General features: G+C 44.6%; 1 protein-coding gene across 1 annotated transcript; it reads right to left on the bottom strand.

The window, feature by feature from the left end:
- Positions 1 to 1981: 1981 nt before the first annotated feature.
- CHMP5 (charged multivesicular body protein 5) lies at positions 1982 to 19053 on the bottom strand. The gene is made up of 8 exons (XM_084775843.1): positions 18880 to 19053; positions 18044 to 18148; positions 16981 to 17027; positions 15023 to 15116; positions 14398 to 14469; positions 8090 to 8198; positions 5991 to 6103; positions 1982 to 2712 (listed from the first exon to the last, which is right to left on the bottom strand). The coding sequence occupies exons 1-8, from the start codon at positions 18946 to 18948 to the stop codon at positions 2662 to 2664; spliced, it is 660 nt and encodes a 219-aa protein (XP_084631969.1). The 5' UTR covers positions 18949 to 19053; the 3' UTR covers positions 1982 to 2661.

Genomic DNA, 19053 nt, shown 5'->3' with positions numbered 1-19053 from the left:
CTCACACATGGCAGGACTCGTGCCTAGGAACGGTGTTACCCACAGGGGCAGGGGCTTCCCATACCAACTAACTCACTGAGCCTCTCTTCCCTTGGGAATCCAGGCTGTGTCGGATTGAACATTAAAGCCAACCGTCAGAGACATTACAATGGGAACACCCAGAACTGAACATAAGAATGGCGAGATAGGGCTGGAGGGATGGCTCAGAGGTTAAGAGCACTGACTGTCCTTCCAGAGGTCCTGAGTTCAATTCCCAGCTACCACTTGGTGGCTCACAACCATCTGTAATGTGATCTGATGCCCCTTTCTAGCCTGTAGGTGTACCTTAGGCAAAGCACTATATACATAATAATAAATAAATAAAATCTTTATTTAAAAATAAAAGAATAGGGAGATAAGGCTACTGACAATTATTCTGGGTCATTAGGACATATTATGTACTAATACAGTAATATGTACTAATGCGTATTTGAGTACATAAGCAATATGTACTAATTGAGTATACATTATAACTATAATAGAAGAAACACCTCAGGGGCTGAGTGAGAAAGAAGAATCCATGCAAGAGACGAAGAGGCTAGATAACTAGAAAAATTCAGACAAGTCAGGAAAACCAAGGAAGGCTTCTTGAGGAAGCCTTGAGGTTTGTGGGTCACAGGTATGCCCTAGCCCCACTGGAAACCAGGCAGTGAGTTTCTGAAGGGAGGGCTGACTACACTTCATAGTCCCTGGGCTGTTATAGAGTTTGAAGCAGCCAATATTCAATGTATATTTATTGATTTGTTCCACAGACACCACAACATGAATTGCCAAGCCAGGCTGGAGAGGGAATGGATTCATTAAAAGTTGGTTTTAAAAAAAAGGAAAATGGCCGGGCGTGGTGACGCACGCCTTTAATCCCAGCACTTGGGAGGCAGAGACAGGTGGATTGCTGTGAGTTCGGGCCAGCCTGGTCTACAAAGCGAGTCCAGGACAGGCAAGGCTACATAGAGAAACCCTGTCTCAAAAAACCAAAAAGATAATAAATAAATAAAATAAAAAAAGAAAAAGAAAAAAGGAAAACATATCAGCTACTTGCCTGGTTGCTGTGACAAAACAGTTGACTAAAAAGAAAGGTCACAGCCCATTAGGGCGGGGAAGTCACGGTGCAGAAGCTGGAGGCAGCTGATACACGGCATCAGGACTCAGGAAGCAAAGAGTGATGAACGCTTGTGCCCATCGGACCCCATCCCAGGGACCCCACCCCAGGGAATCCCGCCACAGCAGTTAGGGCGAGCCTTCTACCTCCATGACCTGCTCTCACAGTCATGTGCAGAGGCTTGTCTCCTAGACGATTCTAACTCCCACCAGGCTGACTGTCAAGAGTAATCACCAAAGAGAGATCAGGAAAGACCCTGAGGTTGGGGGCAGGAGAGCTGGCTCAGTGTTCAGAGCACTGGCTGCTCCTGCAGAAACGCTGGGTTCAGCAGTGTAGGTAGTTCATGAGGACGGTGTTCTGGGTTTTCTTTTATTGTCAGTCCCTCACGGGAGAAGAGCACACTAGAGTTAACCAAGTACTTAGGACTAGTTCCTCACTTATGCACGAGGGCCTTAGTGAGGCCAGCACAACTGTGCTAATAAGAAATAGTAGTTTAGGGGCTGGAGAGATGGCTCAGTGGTTAAGAGTACTGCTAGTTCTTCCAAAGGTCCTGAGTTCAATTCCCAGCAACCATATGGTGGCTCACAACCATCTATAATGAGATCTGGTGTCCTCTTTGGGCATGCAGGGGTAGATGCAGTCAAAACACTGTATACATAATAAATAAATAAATATTTTTCTAAAAAAAAAAAAAAAAAGAAAGAAAGGAAACAGTATTTTAAGAAAGATACGCCCAGAGCCCAGGCTCAGGCTGCTCGCTGCTCTCTCTTTTGTATCTCAAGGCTACTGGTTAAGCTTGGATTTGTAGTGGAGGTTTTAGGCTAAAGTGATATTACAACTATATCCTTTTGAAAAATATTTATTGAGTATAAATAAATGTCCTATACATTAAATATCAAGAAATATTCATTATTCATTACAAGTCAGGCTATAATACTGAGGGAACCATGGAATCAAAATAGCAACTCATGATACAGTAGTGACAGTTCATTCCAACATTAGACAGAGTAATGACTCACTCACGTGACACAACAGAACCTACCAAGAGAGGCCGTCACTTAAACCCACCTACAACATCACAATAGACAATGATTTTGAAGCATACTATCAACAGTCTCAGTCTCATTAATAATCTTTACCTTATCAATGTATCAAGTCACACTGAGGCTGCACTTACACTACCATAGAATTTAGAGAGTTTCATCTCCTTGGTTTTATTTCAAATTATTGTTAATGAATGAAAATAAGTCATACAGAGTCAAAGGTACTTTTCAGTTAGTCTTTCCCAAGAGAGAGAGAGAGAGAGAGAAAAAAAAAAAAAAGAATCAAATTTTAGTAAAAGCTTCCCCTAAGCAATGAAGTTCCTAACGGAAAAAATAAAAATACAGGAGCAGTGTAATTAGCTTTTCCTTCAAAGAAAGGAAAGAAACCTAAGTCTGTTTGGCGAATTGGGAAATATTTCCTAGTCCCAGAACACACTGATGATGTTGTTGTTTTCACATCGTGTGCTGGATGCTGCAAGTCTATGAAGCTGGGATCTGTGGCAATCCAAATTCATCCACCAGTACTCCATCCTGTGAGAAGAAATTGAGGATCAGGGCGTCAAAATGTACAACTTATTACATTTAGTGGTCAAAAGTCACATTCAAGTATTCAAACAATCAGGACCAAATCCCAAGCAGAAGCTGCGATGGGCTTTCCATGAAAGGCAAAAGCCGGTTGACGAAAAAGGAAAAGAACTAAAAAGGATCCGAGGAGGAGGCCTGCTGCAGGGTGAGGATACAAGGAGGAGGAAATATACAAGAGTCAACCCAGAGAAACCCTTGGAGGGCAGTGTCTCAGGTGGCCAGTCACGCCTCACACCACGCTTTGCCCCTAACCAGCCGGTACTGCTAAGAGTCCCACACACAGTGACCTGTGTCCTAAGAATGCAAAGAGCTGGAGACACAGCACAGTGAAGAACACTTGCCTCGTACGTGTGAGGCTCTGAGTGAAAACAACACAGATGCTTCAGGGACTTGTTACTAGGAAACTGCAAAGGCGAGTCACACTAGTGTTCACAAAAATAGCTTCAGCATAATTACTAAATAGTAGATAATTACATAATTATCTAAAGCAATCTGTGCACCTGGGACTTTAAGAAGTCAGGTGATGGAACGGAGTGGGTAGAAGTTGAAGTTGAGACCACCTACTCTGAGCTCAAGGGAGAGGCACATTCAAGGAGAAACACATTCACAGACCGCCTATGAAGACTATGAAACTCTGCCCACCACCTGTTGCCCCGCATATTTTACAGCGAGGGAAAGTAACATTTAGAGCTGTGCTGGCTTGTTTGTTAAGTCGATACAAGCTATAGTCACCCAAAAGGAGGGAACCTCAGTTGAGAAAATGCCCCCATAAGATCAAGCTGTAGGCAAGCCTAGTGAACATTTTCTTAATTAATGACTAATGAGGGATGGCTGAGCCCACTGTAGGCGGTGCCATTCCTGGGCAGGTGGTCCTGGGTGCCGTAAGAAAGCAGGCTGCAGCAGGGTATGGTGGCGCATGCCTGTAATTCCAGCACTCAGGAGGTAGAGGCAGGTGGATCGTTGTGAGGAGGCCAGCCTGGTCTACAAAGCGAGTCTAGGACAGCCACGCCTACACAGAGAGACCCTGTCTCGAAAAACCAAAAAAAAAAAAAAAAAAAAAAAAAAGAAAGAAAGAAAGAAAGAAAGCAGGCTGAGCAAACCATGGAGAACGAGCCAGTGAGCGGCACCCTCCATGGCCTGTGTCAGCTCCTGTCACTAGGTTCCTGCCCTGTTAGTGGTCTTGCCCTTCAGTGTGGAAGAATAAGTCAAATAACTCTTTCCTCCCCAGTTTGCTTTTGGTCATGGTGTTTTATGATAGCATAGTAACCCTAACATATGAATTTCTAATTTGCTCAGAATTACATAGTTAGTAAAGGCAGGTTTAGGATGGACCCCACTCAAACATTCTGTTAACTGTACTGAGTACTCAGTAAGCTTATGAGGAGACGAAACCAGAGCTGTAAACACCCAGTGTCAAATTATACATTCTACTGGCAACTAAGAAGGAGTGAGATTTTATAAGCAGTGAAGTACTGTCTATGAGGACAATTATCCAGTATAAAATAGGGTTTTATGACCTTTGCATACAAGACCTAAATTGCTCTAAACCATAATCTTGTGAGATACTTTATCTATGCAAGGAATAGAAAAGCTCAAACAGCTCAGTGATCTCAGGGTGGGGAACCCTGATTCTCTTCCTTTGTCGAACTAGGATCTTTCTATCAGTAAGACTTCTCTCGCACGCGCAAACAGGGTCTTCATGTACCTCAGGTTGGCTTCCAACTCACAGTGTAGCTAAGGATGGTCTTGAACTTCGAATTCTCCTGCCTCTACCTCTCCACTACTGGGATCACAGGTCATGGCAGCACACCTGCTCTATGAGGCACTGGGGATTGGATCCAGGGCTTTGTGAGGGGTAGGCAAGCACTCTGTCCAATGAGCTACAGCCTAGCCTTACTTATTTTTATACTTAAATTTTGTACTTCATAGTTTGAGCAATCCAATACATAATTAGCTAGTGTGTCCAGAGTGGGGCGCTCTTTCTCCTCTCTCCTTCCCTGTCCCCAGTATTGGTTTTATGTGTATGAGTTGCCTGTGTGTATGTCTGTGCACCGTGTGCACGTCTTGTGCCTGCGAAGGTCAGAAGGCATCGGACCCCCTGGGACTGCAGGTGCAGGTGGGTGTGAGGCAACATGTGGGTGCTGGGAATTGAACTCAGGTCCTCTGCAAGACAGCAAACACTCAACTACTGAGCCAATTTGCCTCTTTAACACAAGCACTCAAAAGCTAAGTAGAGAAGTGGATTGCCTACAGGCCCAGCTCCTTGAGAGGATACAGCCAAATGACTGCTTGAGTTCAGGAGTAAAGGACACCTGAGACCCTGTCTCTAAATTAAGTTAACAAAACCAAACAAACAAACAGACTGGGAAGCTGGCACGGTGGTGCATGCCTTTAATCCCAGCACTCAGAGTCAGAGGCAGATGGATTTCCGGTGAGGCCAGCCTGGTCTACAAAGTAAGTCCAGTCAGCCAAGGGTAAACAGAGATACCCTGTCTCAAAAACCCAAACCAAACAAACAAACAAACAAACAAACAAACAAACCAGGCTGGGAATATTACTCGGTATAATGTGTTTGCCTAACATATGTGAGGCCTTAAGATAATTTTCCAGCACCAAAAAATTCCCCCCCCAAAAAACCCAACTACTACTTCCACTAAGCAAGGCTAATACATGTGTCATAATGCTTTCCTAGGAAATGGTAAAGCCTGTAGAATAGTACCCAGTGCTAGCTTACAAGTTGGTTACATATATTGTACAAACTGCCATTGTGTATATAAAGACAGCTGGCCTAGCGGCAGAGCCTGAAAGCTCACGACCAGCCTAGACAACCTAATGAGCCCCTGTCTCAAAAGAAGACATAGCTCCAATGGAAGAGTGCTTGCTCAGCAGGCACAAGGCCCTCACTACCAGGAAAAACAAAATATTCCTTAGCCTCAGTGGCACTAGTAATGCAGGTAATTAGTTGCCCAGTGCAGGACAACTGGACTGCCAAGGGTTTCCAAGATAATCATCGGGGCTGTGAAACTTAAGACTGTATTTCAGATTTCCAGATTGGTGGACATAAAACCTTCACTATGTTGCATAGAAATATTTAGTTACATACACAGAAAATAGATAAACCTTGAAAAGCGAGCGCCCCACCCGTGGACACATCAGTTAACGTTCTGTTAGACTGTTTACACTATAGGCAATAACTTAAGTATAAACGCAAGGGCAGACAATACCTTGTTTTTCGTGTCAGTGGGAACGCCTTCTGGAATTGCAGGTGCAGACGCGGCTTCGTCCAGGTAAGAGCTATCCTCATCGGCCAGCAGCTCGTCGCCCAGAGCATCCAACTCTGAAAAGAAACAGGCTGCACTATAGACACAAGTGAAGAGAAGCTGGCCTCTCGTGTCGCAGAGCTAGCCAAATGATCTGTAATGAGTACATATGGCGGACTCATTCAATTTTTTAAAAAATTTTTAAAATTTTATTTTAGTGTGAGGGTATCAGAGCCATTGGAAGTGGAATTACAGACAGCTGTGAGCTGCCATGTGGTTGGGAATTGAACCCGGGTCCTTTGGAAGAGCAGACAGTGCTCTTAACCACGGAGCCATCTCTCCAGCCCCTCATTCAATTCTTAATCTTTCCATTTGTTTTTTAACATAGGGTTTCAGTGTGTCACCCCAGTTGGCCTGGAACTCAGAGACCCACCCACCATGGGGAAGGGATTAATTTTCAGCTGTACAGTGAAAGGTGACCATTATAAGAAGATTTCAAGGAAACTAGTAAGTACATAACATTTATGAAAAAAGAAAACAAAACAGTCAATCGGTTCCCTACAGGTTTACAGGGTCCCAGACTTGATGGCAAAGCTAGGCTAATTCAAACTAGATAATTGTAACACTTATGTGTAAAAAAAAAAAAAAAAGGAAAAAGAAAAAGACAAATCTCACTCACTGACAGACTTAACGCAAAGCAGTGCAAGGCCGCACAGGACGATTGAACAGTACATGACCTCAGGCTGGAGGACTAACTGAGGGAAACACTAGAGCTGTGGGGGACGGCAGCCGCAGGCCGGGGGGCATCACGGAAAACTCAAGACAGAAAGACTTAAAACTAAGCTAATGGAAAAATGTTCTAAGTAAAAATGAAACCTGCAGAGAACAAGGAGGGAAGGAGAGGAAAGGCAGAGTGGGAAGAGAGCCAAGAAACTCCAGTATGGGCTGGTTCAGCCGTCCAACCAATCGTCCCTTTCTCTCTGCCTCTGCTAACATCACACTCGTCCAGGCCACTCGTCATGTGACTACGGCGATAGCTTTTCTTCTCCCTAAGCCCACTCAATGGCCCTCCCCGTTTCTCACAGCAATCCCTCCTCAGCCACAGGTCCCATGCTTGTCCCCTGCCACTACCAGGTTAGAGTCCCTGTGCTTTCAATGGCATCTTATCCTTCTTCTCAGTCATGTGTGTGCTTACAGATGGGAATCCAACCAGTGTATATTTTTCTCACTGCTAGTGGAGAGGTTTTGTAAATACAGGGGTCAGGCTGGTGAAACAGCTAACCAGGTAAAGGCACCATCTGGCAAGCCCCATGACCTGAGTTAATTCCTGGGACCTGCATGGTAGAGAGAAGCGACTCCTGCAAAGTGTCCTTTGACCTCCACAAGCATGGCAGGACACCAACATGCACTCCCCCAATAAATAAATAATGTAAGCCAAGTGCCTGCAATCCCAGCACTCAGGGAGGCAGAGGCAGGCGGATCACTGTGAGTTTGAGGCCAGTCTGGTCTACGAAGTGAGTCCAGGACAGGCAAGGCTACATAGAGAAATCCTGTCTCAAAAAACCAAAATAATAAAGTAATAAAAATTTTTTCAAAATGAATGCTGGGCTCACATTGTTTTCTTCAATGCTGAATCTATCCCAGAGGGTTCAAACCCTAGTACCATAAAATATCCCAAGTCAAGGAGAACAATAGGGGAAAAGACTAAGCTGAAGACACAGACACCAAGCACAGTGAGTCTTGGCAGTTTCTCCATCCCAGTGCTGCTGCAGAGGCAGCAGAGAGGATGCAGGGGTCTCACAGGCACTTTGTCTGCAGCCTGTACCATAACCAACACCTCCAGGATCCTGACAGGAACTGTTTTTTTTTTTTAAGACTAGAGTCTCTCTACATAGCCCTGGCTATCCTGGAACTCAATCTGTAGAGCAGGCTGGCCTTGAACTCACAGAGATCTGCTTGTCTCTGCCACCTGAGTGTTGGGACTAAAGGCATGTGCCACCATGCCCAGCAAAAAGCTGGGCTCTCCGGTGGAAGCTGATGCACACTGCACAGCACACACTCACCTGCTTCCAGGTCATCCTCATCCAGCTCTGGGGTGCCGTAGCTGCGGCCCAGTGCTTCCTGGATTTCATTTGCATCTTCCATCATATCTTCCAGCTGGTCTTGTAAATCCTATAGAAATACAGATGACAGGGTTTTCTTTCTTCCTTAGCCTTTAAATGAGTTGGTTTAGGCTGAGCGTGGTGGCGCACGCCTTTAATCCTAGCACTTGGGGGACAGAGGCAGGTGGATCACTGTGAGTTCGAGGCTAGCCTGGTCAACAAAGCAAGTCTAGGATAGCCAAGGCTACACAGAGAAACCCTGTCTGGAAAAAAACAAAAACAAAACAAAAAAAGAAGTTGGTTTTAACTTAAGGTGACACAGAATTCAGAGCACAACAAAGTGGGACAGCAGGCTCTAGCAGGATTCCAGACTCAGTTTACTTTAAACTCATAGCTGAGGTAGGCTGAGCTGAATGAAAACTAGAGACAGTGAGCCATTGTATAATTTTTTTTTTACGCAGTAGTTTATTATAATAACGTACAGCAGGTGCTAACAGATACAAGGAACAGCTTCCTTTTTGCCGGCTACCTGAGTCCCCTCCACTTTGGCTTCCGCCTCCTGAGTCTCCTCTGCTCCTCCTCCGTCTGCCTGAGAGCCGTATATCTTCCTCGTTCATCTCCTCAACCTCAGCCTGATGTGACACTGGCGGCCCCTGCTCCAGACTCTTACGTTAACATAGTTATTTGTGGATCTGTGTATGTGCATATGCATGTGCCTGCAGGTGCCTGAGGAGGCCGAAGAGTTGACAGATCCCCTGGAGCTGGAGTTATAGGCAGTTGTGGGACACAAACGCTGGACTCTGGTCCTCTGTAAGAGCAGTAAGTGCTGAACTGCTGATCCATCCCTCCAGCCTCCTCCTCCTCTTCCTCATCATTATTACTATTACTACTACTACTACTGTTGTTTGACATGTAAGGAAGCAAGGTTTTGAGAGGAGATAGTAGGTCCCTGCAGCAGGTAAGGGTCCCCAAATGGGCTTCCATGATGAGGCTTTCCCTCATTTTCCTACTATCTTCCTCTACTTAGTCTCAGCCTCAACGGTTTCCTTTAGAGATGAGAATTAAAAATTGTTTTTTAAATTTTATTTATTTGTTTATATGCATGTGTTTGTATGTGTATGTGCACGGATATCAGAGCATGTGCCATTAGTGCACAAGCAGAAGTCAGCACAACCTGTTGGAGTTGGCTCTCTCCCTCCACCGTGTGGGTCGCAGAGTGAACTCAGGTCCATCAGCCTTGGCGACATGTGCACTCACCTGCTGGGCCATCTCACTGGCCCGGAGTGAGAAACTGAAAATGCCAACTACATAAGCCGTTCTCAGTAATCATCAGTTCACCTCTCTACCCGACAGCCGCTAGAAAGGCTTCAGTCACCTGAGGAGATGCTCAGAGGACTCCTGATGGTGGCCCAGGCTGACCTCAAATGCACTTTGTAATGAATTAGGGATGACCTTAACTTCCTCACTCTCCACCTTCCAAATTCTGGGTTTAAGGTGTATGCCACCAGGCCCAATTTCCGGCTTCCACTTTTCTTATCTCCTCAGTATTTGAAATTGAACTTAATCTTGATGGTGGTGGTGCTGGAAACTGACTGGGGGGCAGGGGCAGCTTAGGCATGCTCAGCAAGAACTCCATCACAGAGCTGCAGGCCCAGCACAAGTCTTGGCACTGCTTAGTATCTAAGCCTTGTGGGGACTCGAGAGACGGCCCAGTGGTTAACAGCACTGGGTTAGCCAGCGGCTGCTCTTCCACATGCCCTGCATTTGATTCCCAGCACCCACATGCAACTCCAGTCCTGAGCTGGAAAGATGGCTCAGAGGTTGGGAGCACTGACTGTTCTTCCAGAGGACCCGGGTTCAATTCCCAGCACCCACATGGCAGCTTACAACTGTCTGTAACTCCAAAATCTGACACCCGTAGACATACAATGCACATAAAAAATAAATAAATAAATAAATAAAAATAAATAAATAAAACAAAAACAAAGCTCCAGTCCCAAGGATCTGATGTCCCTGTGAGGTAGATGGTGCAGACATACAGGCAAACACTAATACACATCAAATAAAAAATTTTTTAATCTTTTTTTTTTTTTTTTTTTGGTTTTTCAAGACAGGGTTTCTCTATATTAGCCTTGCCTGTCCTGGACTCACTTTGTAGACCAGGTTGGCCTCGAACTCACAGTGATCCACCTGCCTCTGCCTCTGCCTCTGCCTCCCAAGTGCTAGGATTAAAGGCGTGCGCCACCACCGCCCGGCAAAAATTTAAAAATCTTAACAACTACAACCAAAACCCTAAGTCCCGCCTACCATTCTGGTGGTGCTGGGATGGAAGCCAGACTCTTGATCATGGTCGCAGGTGCTCAACCACTGAGCTCTACCCTCAGCTCTATTTTTCTCATTTAAAAAATGGGATTATTGGACTAAGAGATAGTTCCTGGTTAAGACCACACACGATTCTTCCAAGGACTTGAGCATGGTTCCCAGCATCCAGGAGGGAGACACTAACTCCAGATACAGGTGGCCTGGCGCCCTCTTCTGGGCTCTAAGGCCAACTGCACTGACTCACACGTATACACTCCTCCTCAGACACACATGTATATATATAGTTTAAATCTTACACTACCATAGAATTTAAGGAATTTCATCTCTTTGGTTTTATTTCAAATTATTGTTAATGAATGAAGACAATCTTTTAAAGAGAGGGGGGCACTAACTACTTACAACTCCAGTTCCAGTGGATCTGATACCTCCTCTGGCCAGGTACACACAGAGTGCACATACATACATGCAGACAAAATACTCACATGCGTTAGATAAAAATAAGTAAGCTTTTTAAAACTTTTAGAACTTTTTTCGGTTCTTTTGAGACAGGGTTTCTCTGTGGAGCCCTGGCTGTCCTGAACTCGCTTTGTAGACCAGGCTGGCCTCGAACTCAGAGAGATCCGCCTGCCTCTGCCTCCTGAGTGCTGGGATTAAAGGAGTGCGCCACCACACCCTGCTGTAAACCTTTTTTTAAAATGGGATCATTAAGAGCCATATTTCATATAGCTACTACAAAATTTATTGAAATTTTATATATATATATATATATATATATATATATATATATATATATATGTGTGTGTACTTATTTTAAGGCCAGCTTGGGCAACTTAGTGAGACCTTGTCTAAAAACTAAATGAATTTTAAGCCTGGAGTGGTGGTGCACGCCTGTAATCCCAGCACCTGGGAGGCAGAGACAGGCGGATTGCTGTGAGTTCAAGGCCAGCCTGGTCAACAAAAGCAAGTCCAGGACAGTCAAGGGTGTCTCAAAAACAAAACAAAACACACAACAACAACAACAAAAACAAACAAACCAAAACCAAGACAAAACAAAACAAAGCAAAAAGCCAAAAAGCTAAATGAATTTTAGAAAGTGGGAGAGAGGAGGCATAGCACTTGCCTAGCATGTACAAGGCCCCATGTTCAATGTTCACTCTCCAGTACCACCACCACCAAAAGAAGCAGGCCAAACATCAGCATGTTCTTTCTAGGCAGGGAGCGTGAGGCCGTAAGAACTGGTATTTCCTGTAGGAGGCATGTAGGGACTTGTGTTCTTGGATAAGCACTGGGAAGGCAGGAATGTTAACCGCAAAGGGTTGTCTCTCCAAAGGGAAAGATGTATAGCCTGTTTTCTGCCCAGCAGGGTGGAGGCAGAGGTGGCGGACAGCCTGGTGACCTCTGCACTCCCTGCACAGGCAGGCCACAAGGCTCCCAGAGACCCTCATCATGAGCATTTGACTTCAAGCCTGCTTCCTTAGTTAATTTATAGAACCTATCGTTATAAAATGACACTTACACTTTCTAAGAACTTCAATGCTATCATGTCTTAAACTCTGTTTTACACTTGGGATGGAGCTAATTATCAGCAGGGATCTTTTTTCCAAATTGTACTGTGCTTGAAAATGCCTCCAATAAAGCCTGTGGTGTCCAAATCCTGATGTCTGACCCAACACCGGCTACTGAGTCATGCTGAACCAAATTTCCTTCTTGCCTGCCCTGGAACAACACCACTGACTGTGGTGTTTGCAGAAACTACCCCACCACAACTTCTAGAGCAACAAAGTCATTTGTGAATTCTTTCCTGGCAACCTAGCTTGTCTTCCCTATGAAAGTGGAGAATGCGGAGTAGAGTGCTTTTCTGCACTGCTGAGTGTCAAACCGCCGCGGTGCATGAGTCGGCCTGCCATGGAGAAGCCCGGGTAAACACAAAGAGGACCGGAAGTCACAGGGGAGGATCCCAACCATGTTCATGGTGTAACATGTGAGGAAGCTTCCCAAGCTAGGCATGGGACTCCCAATACTTTAAGGCTGAGGCAGGGGGATTGTCATGAGTTCTAGACCAGTCACACCCACATGGTAAGGCCCTGTCTCCAGAAAAAAGGGGAGGGGTCTTCTCAAATCATTTGGTGAGTAAGATTTCCTTTTTCTTTTTTCTTTCTTTCTTTCTTTTTTTTTTTTTTTACTTTTTTGTGGACAGCTTTGTGGTCTATGCTGGCCTTGAACTTCTGGTTCTTCTGCCTCTGCCTTCCTAGTGCTGATACTATAGGCCTATACCACCATGCAGCTTACAGAATCTAGTATAGACACAGAAAGGAAAAAAAAGTCACCACACAAAGTATCAGATTAATCTACCTTAAAATTCAATACTGCACAAACAAAAGCAAACATAAACAGAAGTGTTAATCTAAAAAGCACAGATGCCCTAATGTTCTGAGGAATAAAAAGATAAAAAAAGCTTAAAAAGGGAGTTGGGGTTGATGGGAGAGACAGAAATAGCTCATGGGCCAGAAGCGCCAGCAAAGCCCAGCTTCTCTCTTGTGGTTTCTATGAGGCCTATTTAATATGAACATAAGAGAAAGTTTGCTCATTCTGGCTTCTTTCTTTCATTTGCTTGGTTGGTTTTTAAGATTTTAATTTTGTTTGTAGTTATGTGTCCATGCATGTCTGCATATGGGTTGATGCATGTGCATGCAGCCTCTTCCGAGGCCAGGAGAGGGTGTTGGATCCCTTGGAGTGAGAGTTCCCGGTGCCTGTGAGCTGCTCTGACGTGGATGCTGGGGACTAAACTCGGGTCCTTGGAAGAGCAGCACACGCGCTTAACCACTCAACTATCTTCTCAGCTCAGGCCTGGCTTTGAGACAGGATGTAGTTGTGTAGCCCAGGCTCTTCCAGAGCTTACGATACCCCCTAGGCTAGCCTTGCACTTGGGGCAATCCTCCTGCCTCAGCCTTACACATGTGTACCACCACATTTAACTTCATTGTCTTTTCGGATGTCTCCCTAGCTCCTTCCCATTATCCTTTGCTGCCCCTAATGGCTGTCAGCATGACAGACCCGTATCTGTATCTTTTGGCTAAGCTATAAACTTTGAAATCTTCTTAGGGTTATTTTTCTATTATAATTATAAAACATTTTTATTGTTTTATGGCTCCAACTTTTTAAATTTATGTGTGTTTAATCTGTTTTTATCCTTAAAAAAAAAATGACTTCAGGCCAGTTGTAATGGTGTACACCTTTAGTCCTAGCACTTAGGAGGCAGAGGATGGAGGAGCTGTGTGAGTTTGAGGCCAGCCTGGTCTATCCAGTGAGTTCCAGGACAACCAGGGCTATATAGAGAGACCCTGTCTCAAACAACAACAACAACAGCAAGAATACATTTTTATTTGTAGGTATCTGTACGTGTGTGTGTGTGCCAGCCTGCCATGTGGGAAGTTTACCTGACAGCCAGGCTCATGGGTTTTTCCTTCCTGAACCAAAATATAAACCCTAAAAAAAATACGAACTTCAAGAAGCTAATAATTTATTACCAAAATGTAAAGAAAATTACTGTAAAAGAGGACTAACTTGGCAAGAAACCGTGCTAGCCACTTTACACACACATCCTCATGTAACGTTCTTGGTGCACACCACTAAGCACTCAGAAGGCTGAACCAAGAGATCACAGGTTCAAAGCCAGCCTTTGATTTTCCTTGCAAGATCCTTTTTCTTAATGGGTCAAACTGATGAAAGTTCGCTTGTTTTACCTGAGTGACAATTGTGTGTGGCGCTGGGGTCTTTGCATGAGCAGTGAGGAAACTGACAAGTCTGGTGCCCCTTCCTAAAGCCACAACACTAGCAAACAGCAGGCCCAGGGTTTCATCCCTTTCTTGTGCGTCTCACTACACACACTTATTCTCAACCTTGCGGCAAGGACACATCTCCCAAAAGCCAGCAGATGGACAGCTCACCTCAATCTGGTCAACTTTCACTTGCTTGTACGCCTTCTTCATTTCCTTTACTCCCAATTTCATGGCGTCAACCTAAAAGCAGGTAAAAGAAAGCATATGTAGTTGTTGCTTTATTTTCAAGTACTGAGGAGCTGAGGCCAGGCCCTCATGCATGCTAGGCGACCATCCCGCCACTGTGTTGTCTCCAGCCCAGAAGACACACTGTCTTGAGAAGTCATGTTTGCGCTGGAGAGATGTCTCAGTGGTGCAGAGCATCTGCTGCTTTTGCCCAGGACTTGGGTTTGAGTCCCAGCATCCACAAGCCCGTAACCATCTGTAACTCTAAATCCAGGGGACATGATGCTCTCTTCTGACTTCCTTTGGCACTAGGTACACATGCAGGCAAAATATCTAAACACAGAAAGTCATGTCTGCTGAACCATCTTTTGAAAACCACAGGAGCCAGGCGTGGTGGCGCACGCCTTTAATCCCAGCACTCGGGAGGCAGAGGCAGGCGGATAGATCGCTGTGAGTTCGAGGCCAGCCTGGTCTACAAAGCAAGTCCAGGACGGCCAAGGCTACACAGAGAAACCCTATTTCGAAAAACAACAACAAATTAAGATGGGAAAAGGAGCTTTGGGCATACCGTGGTCTTGGTGTCCTTCAGTGTCTGGATGGTGTAATTAGCCTGCTCCATGTTAAAGGACTGTTGGGCAAGGTTGTCTCGCTGCTGCTCATACCTTTTTGGAGTCAAGTGAAAAGTAGAAATGTGAGCCAGAGATAAATCCTTAGGAAGACGCACCCTTAACACAAATAAGCAAAACCAAAACCATTTAAGAACGACCCACGCTTACAAAATCCCTCCAGTCTTTTCCCCTTGCATACACTTGAGTTTTAACTATCCTCACCTAACACACAGTGTTTGCTCCTTTTTTCTGGTTTTGAGAAAGGGTCTTATGGTCCAGGCCAGCCTCAAACTTGTGGTGATCTTTCTGTTTCAGCTTCCCAAATGCTGGTAACATAGGTGTGTCTCACCACCCCTGGCCTTGCTCCATATCTTATTTCGTCTTATTTATATTTCTCTAACGATTTCCCAAGATGAATTCCCAGAAGTGGAACTCTTGAGGAAGGAGGTAAGACTGTTTTGTTTTTTTTTAAGGGTCTTCATATATATAGCTAAAGGTTTTTCAGGTAGACTCAAAATAACCCTGTATGCATAATTAGGTTATCCAGTGGACTTAATATAATGTCTGATGCTCGAAATACGTTTTAAAAATATATTTTATTAATTTCAAAATACTTTTAAAATTAAGTTTTCTATCATTTTTATAATAGTATGTCCAAAAAACCCCTTATGTCACCATGTCTTTACACATATTTGGAAACCACCTAATTAGCAGTAGAAAAATAGGCAATTCGTGATTCAGGAAATTGGCAGATGATTCCATTCTATTAGAAATGGTGGCACACAGTTATAATCCTCGCACTTGGGAGGCTGAGCCAGGGGATTGGGGCTGGGGGCTAGCCTGGGCAAAACCCTCTCTCTATAAACAGAAATAGGCAGGGGGGAAAAGGATAGCTTATATAGAAGGCACATTATAATCTTAGTTTCCTAAGAATCTAGATAAATTTACTTTACTTCTGTTTGATATATTTTCCAAGTTTCTGCAATAAATCTATATTCCTTTTCTTTTTTGCTTTTTATTTTTTTGAGGCAGGGACTCATAGCGCAGGACAGTCTAGAATTTACTAGGTAAGGGTAGCTAAGAATCCCTGCTCTTCTTGCCTTCACATACCATATTTATTTACTTATTTCATTTCAAACAGGGTCTTAGGTAGCCAAGGCTAGCCTTGATTTCTCCATGTAGGCAAAGCTCGCAGGCTCCTGGGCTTTCTTCCTCTAGCTCTCAGGTGCTGGGATTACAGGCCTAGAGCATCAAAGCCAAGTTGTATTCTTTCCATAAGAAAAAAAACACTTTAAAACCGATTACTACTAAGAAAGTAACATTTGTAATGCAACATATCTTCGTCATTTTAGCCATTACTAGTTTTTTTTCCCCCAGTGTGATTTACTATTTTTAAAAAATGGAAGACAGCATCTGATATGTTACAAAGTCATTTTAAAATTGAAGCAAAGCTGCTGACAATTTTCCTGGTTTATTAAAAGCTGACTATACCTAGCTTCCATAACTCCTCGGATCATCTCATAGGCTAAGCAGTCCACATATTAATTGGGGTTTGCACAAACACTGGGACACAGTAATCAAAAACAAATTGTGGGCCTTTACATTTCCTCTGGTGAGAGAGAATGAATACTTAGCCCCCCTAACTTTACAAACAAAACCAAAAAGACCGTATTTACCAACAAAACCAAAAAGGCCATACTAACTACACAATAGGAAAGCCAAACTCTACAGATGTAGAGCCACTGGTGCCTATGGATACCTAAACTTAAGTTAGTAACATTAAATATTCGAATTTAAAAAAAAAATTCTTAAGAAAATCGAGAATACTTAGAAACTGATATGAGAGCTGGGAAGAGCAGAAGACCTCTTCACTTTAGCTTGCACTGTTCTTAGAAAGGAGGTGGCGCATACGACTTACATCCGCTTTTGCTTTAAAACCCTCAGGGCTTTCTGTTTGACCATGTTCTGAGGAGAAAAACAGACTTAATAAAAAAAAGAGGGAACACATATGGCAAAGGAAGTCTCCCATGTGCTCAAACTTGTACACACCTACTTGCTTTCTTCTTCAAAATGGTAGGCGCAGAGGCTCCTAGGGTCTGTTCCACCCTCTCAAGCACAGAGACGCCTTAGCACGCCTTTGCACTCCATGTCTCAGGGCCCTAGACTACTCTTGCTTTTCCTGGTGAATTTTATTTCCACTTCCAGCCCCAAAAGTGCCCGCTGTGTATAGCCAGCTGCCCTCAATTTAAACACAGCATGTCCAACCTCTAGCACGTCCTCATGTTAGAAACAATTCACAACAGCACCCCCCCAACCACCCTCCCCACCCCCCACCCCCCCGCCACACAATCTCTCCCTTTCAGAATCTGACAACCTCTACATCAACCTTTGTTTCCCCTCCTTGCTGGTTCTTCAGGCAAATTTATCAAACACTACGATGTCCTGACATAGTGCCACGTAGGTGACTTGTTATCCATCCTCACACTAGAAGACAGGTATTATCCTAACAGACGAGAAGCCGAGTGATGGGCTGGTTCTCACTGCTAATAAGTTACGGAGTTGGAAGAAGAAAAGATAGATAGATATATCCATAGTCTACTAAGTAGTGATAGTATTAGAACACTGGTCCTACATGCTAATTTAAGACTTTTCCCCAGCCTGGCACTGTATTATATCTACCTGAATCCAACCAGCTGGACCACATCTGGATTCTGAGAACAATCAAGCCGTCCTCTCCAGAGTGAGAGTTTTCCAGTAAAGCATGACAAGTCTCATTACCGGCTTTTGGAGACGCGATCAGCATCTTCTACCTACCACATTAAGAAACCCAGCATTCCCTCTTGTATCTGACTGTACTGGGTCTTCTCAGAAGAATCCATCCCCGCATGTATTTTCTCCTCACCAGATTGTGTGTATTTTTTTTCTGTATCCTTCACCGTTCCCTAGACAGCACTTCCTACAACAGTAGCCACCAGCCTTACCTTGGCAGGACCCTCTCTCATCTTCTTGATTTGATCCTTATATTTCACTAGCTCAGCGTCCAACCGGGAAATCTTTTTGTCAATGGATTCTGCCCTGCTATCCACCTTGGAGGAAAATGTCAGACACAGTGGTAGTTACTGTAATATATTTACACGGGAAGGGGCAGGAGGGAGAAGGAATACAGACGAAGAAAACAGAAAGAAGAATATGGCCAAGGGCCGAAAACAGGAGTTTACTTAAGGGTGGGAGATTCCACCCAGAACCGCCCACCTCCCAGATTCTAAGGAGACAAACAATTTGGGAATCACTTGGCTGCTTGGGATTTCCCAAGTGAGAGACTAGTCAGTTTGGGGACTCAGCATGAAGGAGCACAGGATGGGCCAGTGGACACAGGCTACGGTTAAGATCTAATGCCATTTCTCCAAAATTCTGTGCTATTCCGATCCAGGACTAAGGTACAGATATGTTAACCCTGACATGGGCGAGGAAAGAGGAATGAAAATAGGATTTTTTTTTTAAAGGCCAGGTTAGACGAAGTGGGGTGTAGGGACCCTAAGTACGGTAGGCTGGAACGTGAAGACCAAAGCGAGAGGGATGGATAGGGGCACAGTGGGCATCAGAAAGGGTTAAGCGCAGTAAGGGTGAGTGATGAAAATAGGGTGTCTCTGGTTTGTGGGGTCAGGAATGACCTGGAAAACAGGGATGAAAGGTGTGGGGATGAAGAAGACCGAGGTTTAATGGGCCCGAACCAGGAATAGGGTGGAGTAGGAATTCCGGATGGGCGGATCGGAGTGTCAGAGGCCTTGGGTCTAGGTATACAAAGTCAAATGCCCACCGTCCCAATGCAGTCAGTCAGGCTAGGTGGCGGAGCCTTGGGTTTCGCTTTTCCGAAGAATCGGTTCATCTTGGCCGGCGGCGAAGAAACCTAAACACTAGAGGAAAACCAGAAACGGAAGCGTAATCGCTCCGGTTTTAGTTTCCGGCCCCGCCCCGCCCCCCGCCATGCGCA

This window comes from Acomys minous (assembly GCF_964271855.1).
Source record: "Acomys minous genome assembly, chromosome: 1".
NCBI lineage: Eukaryota > Metazoa > Chordata > Mammalia > Rodentia > Muridae > Acomys > Acomys minous.
The sequence above is the reverse complement of the archived record's forward strand: the minus strand, read 5'-3'. Positions and strand labels throughout refer to the sequence as shown.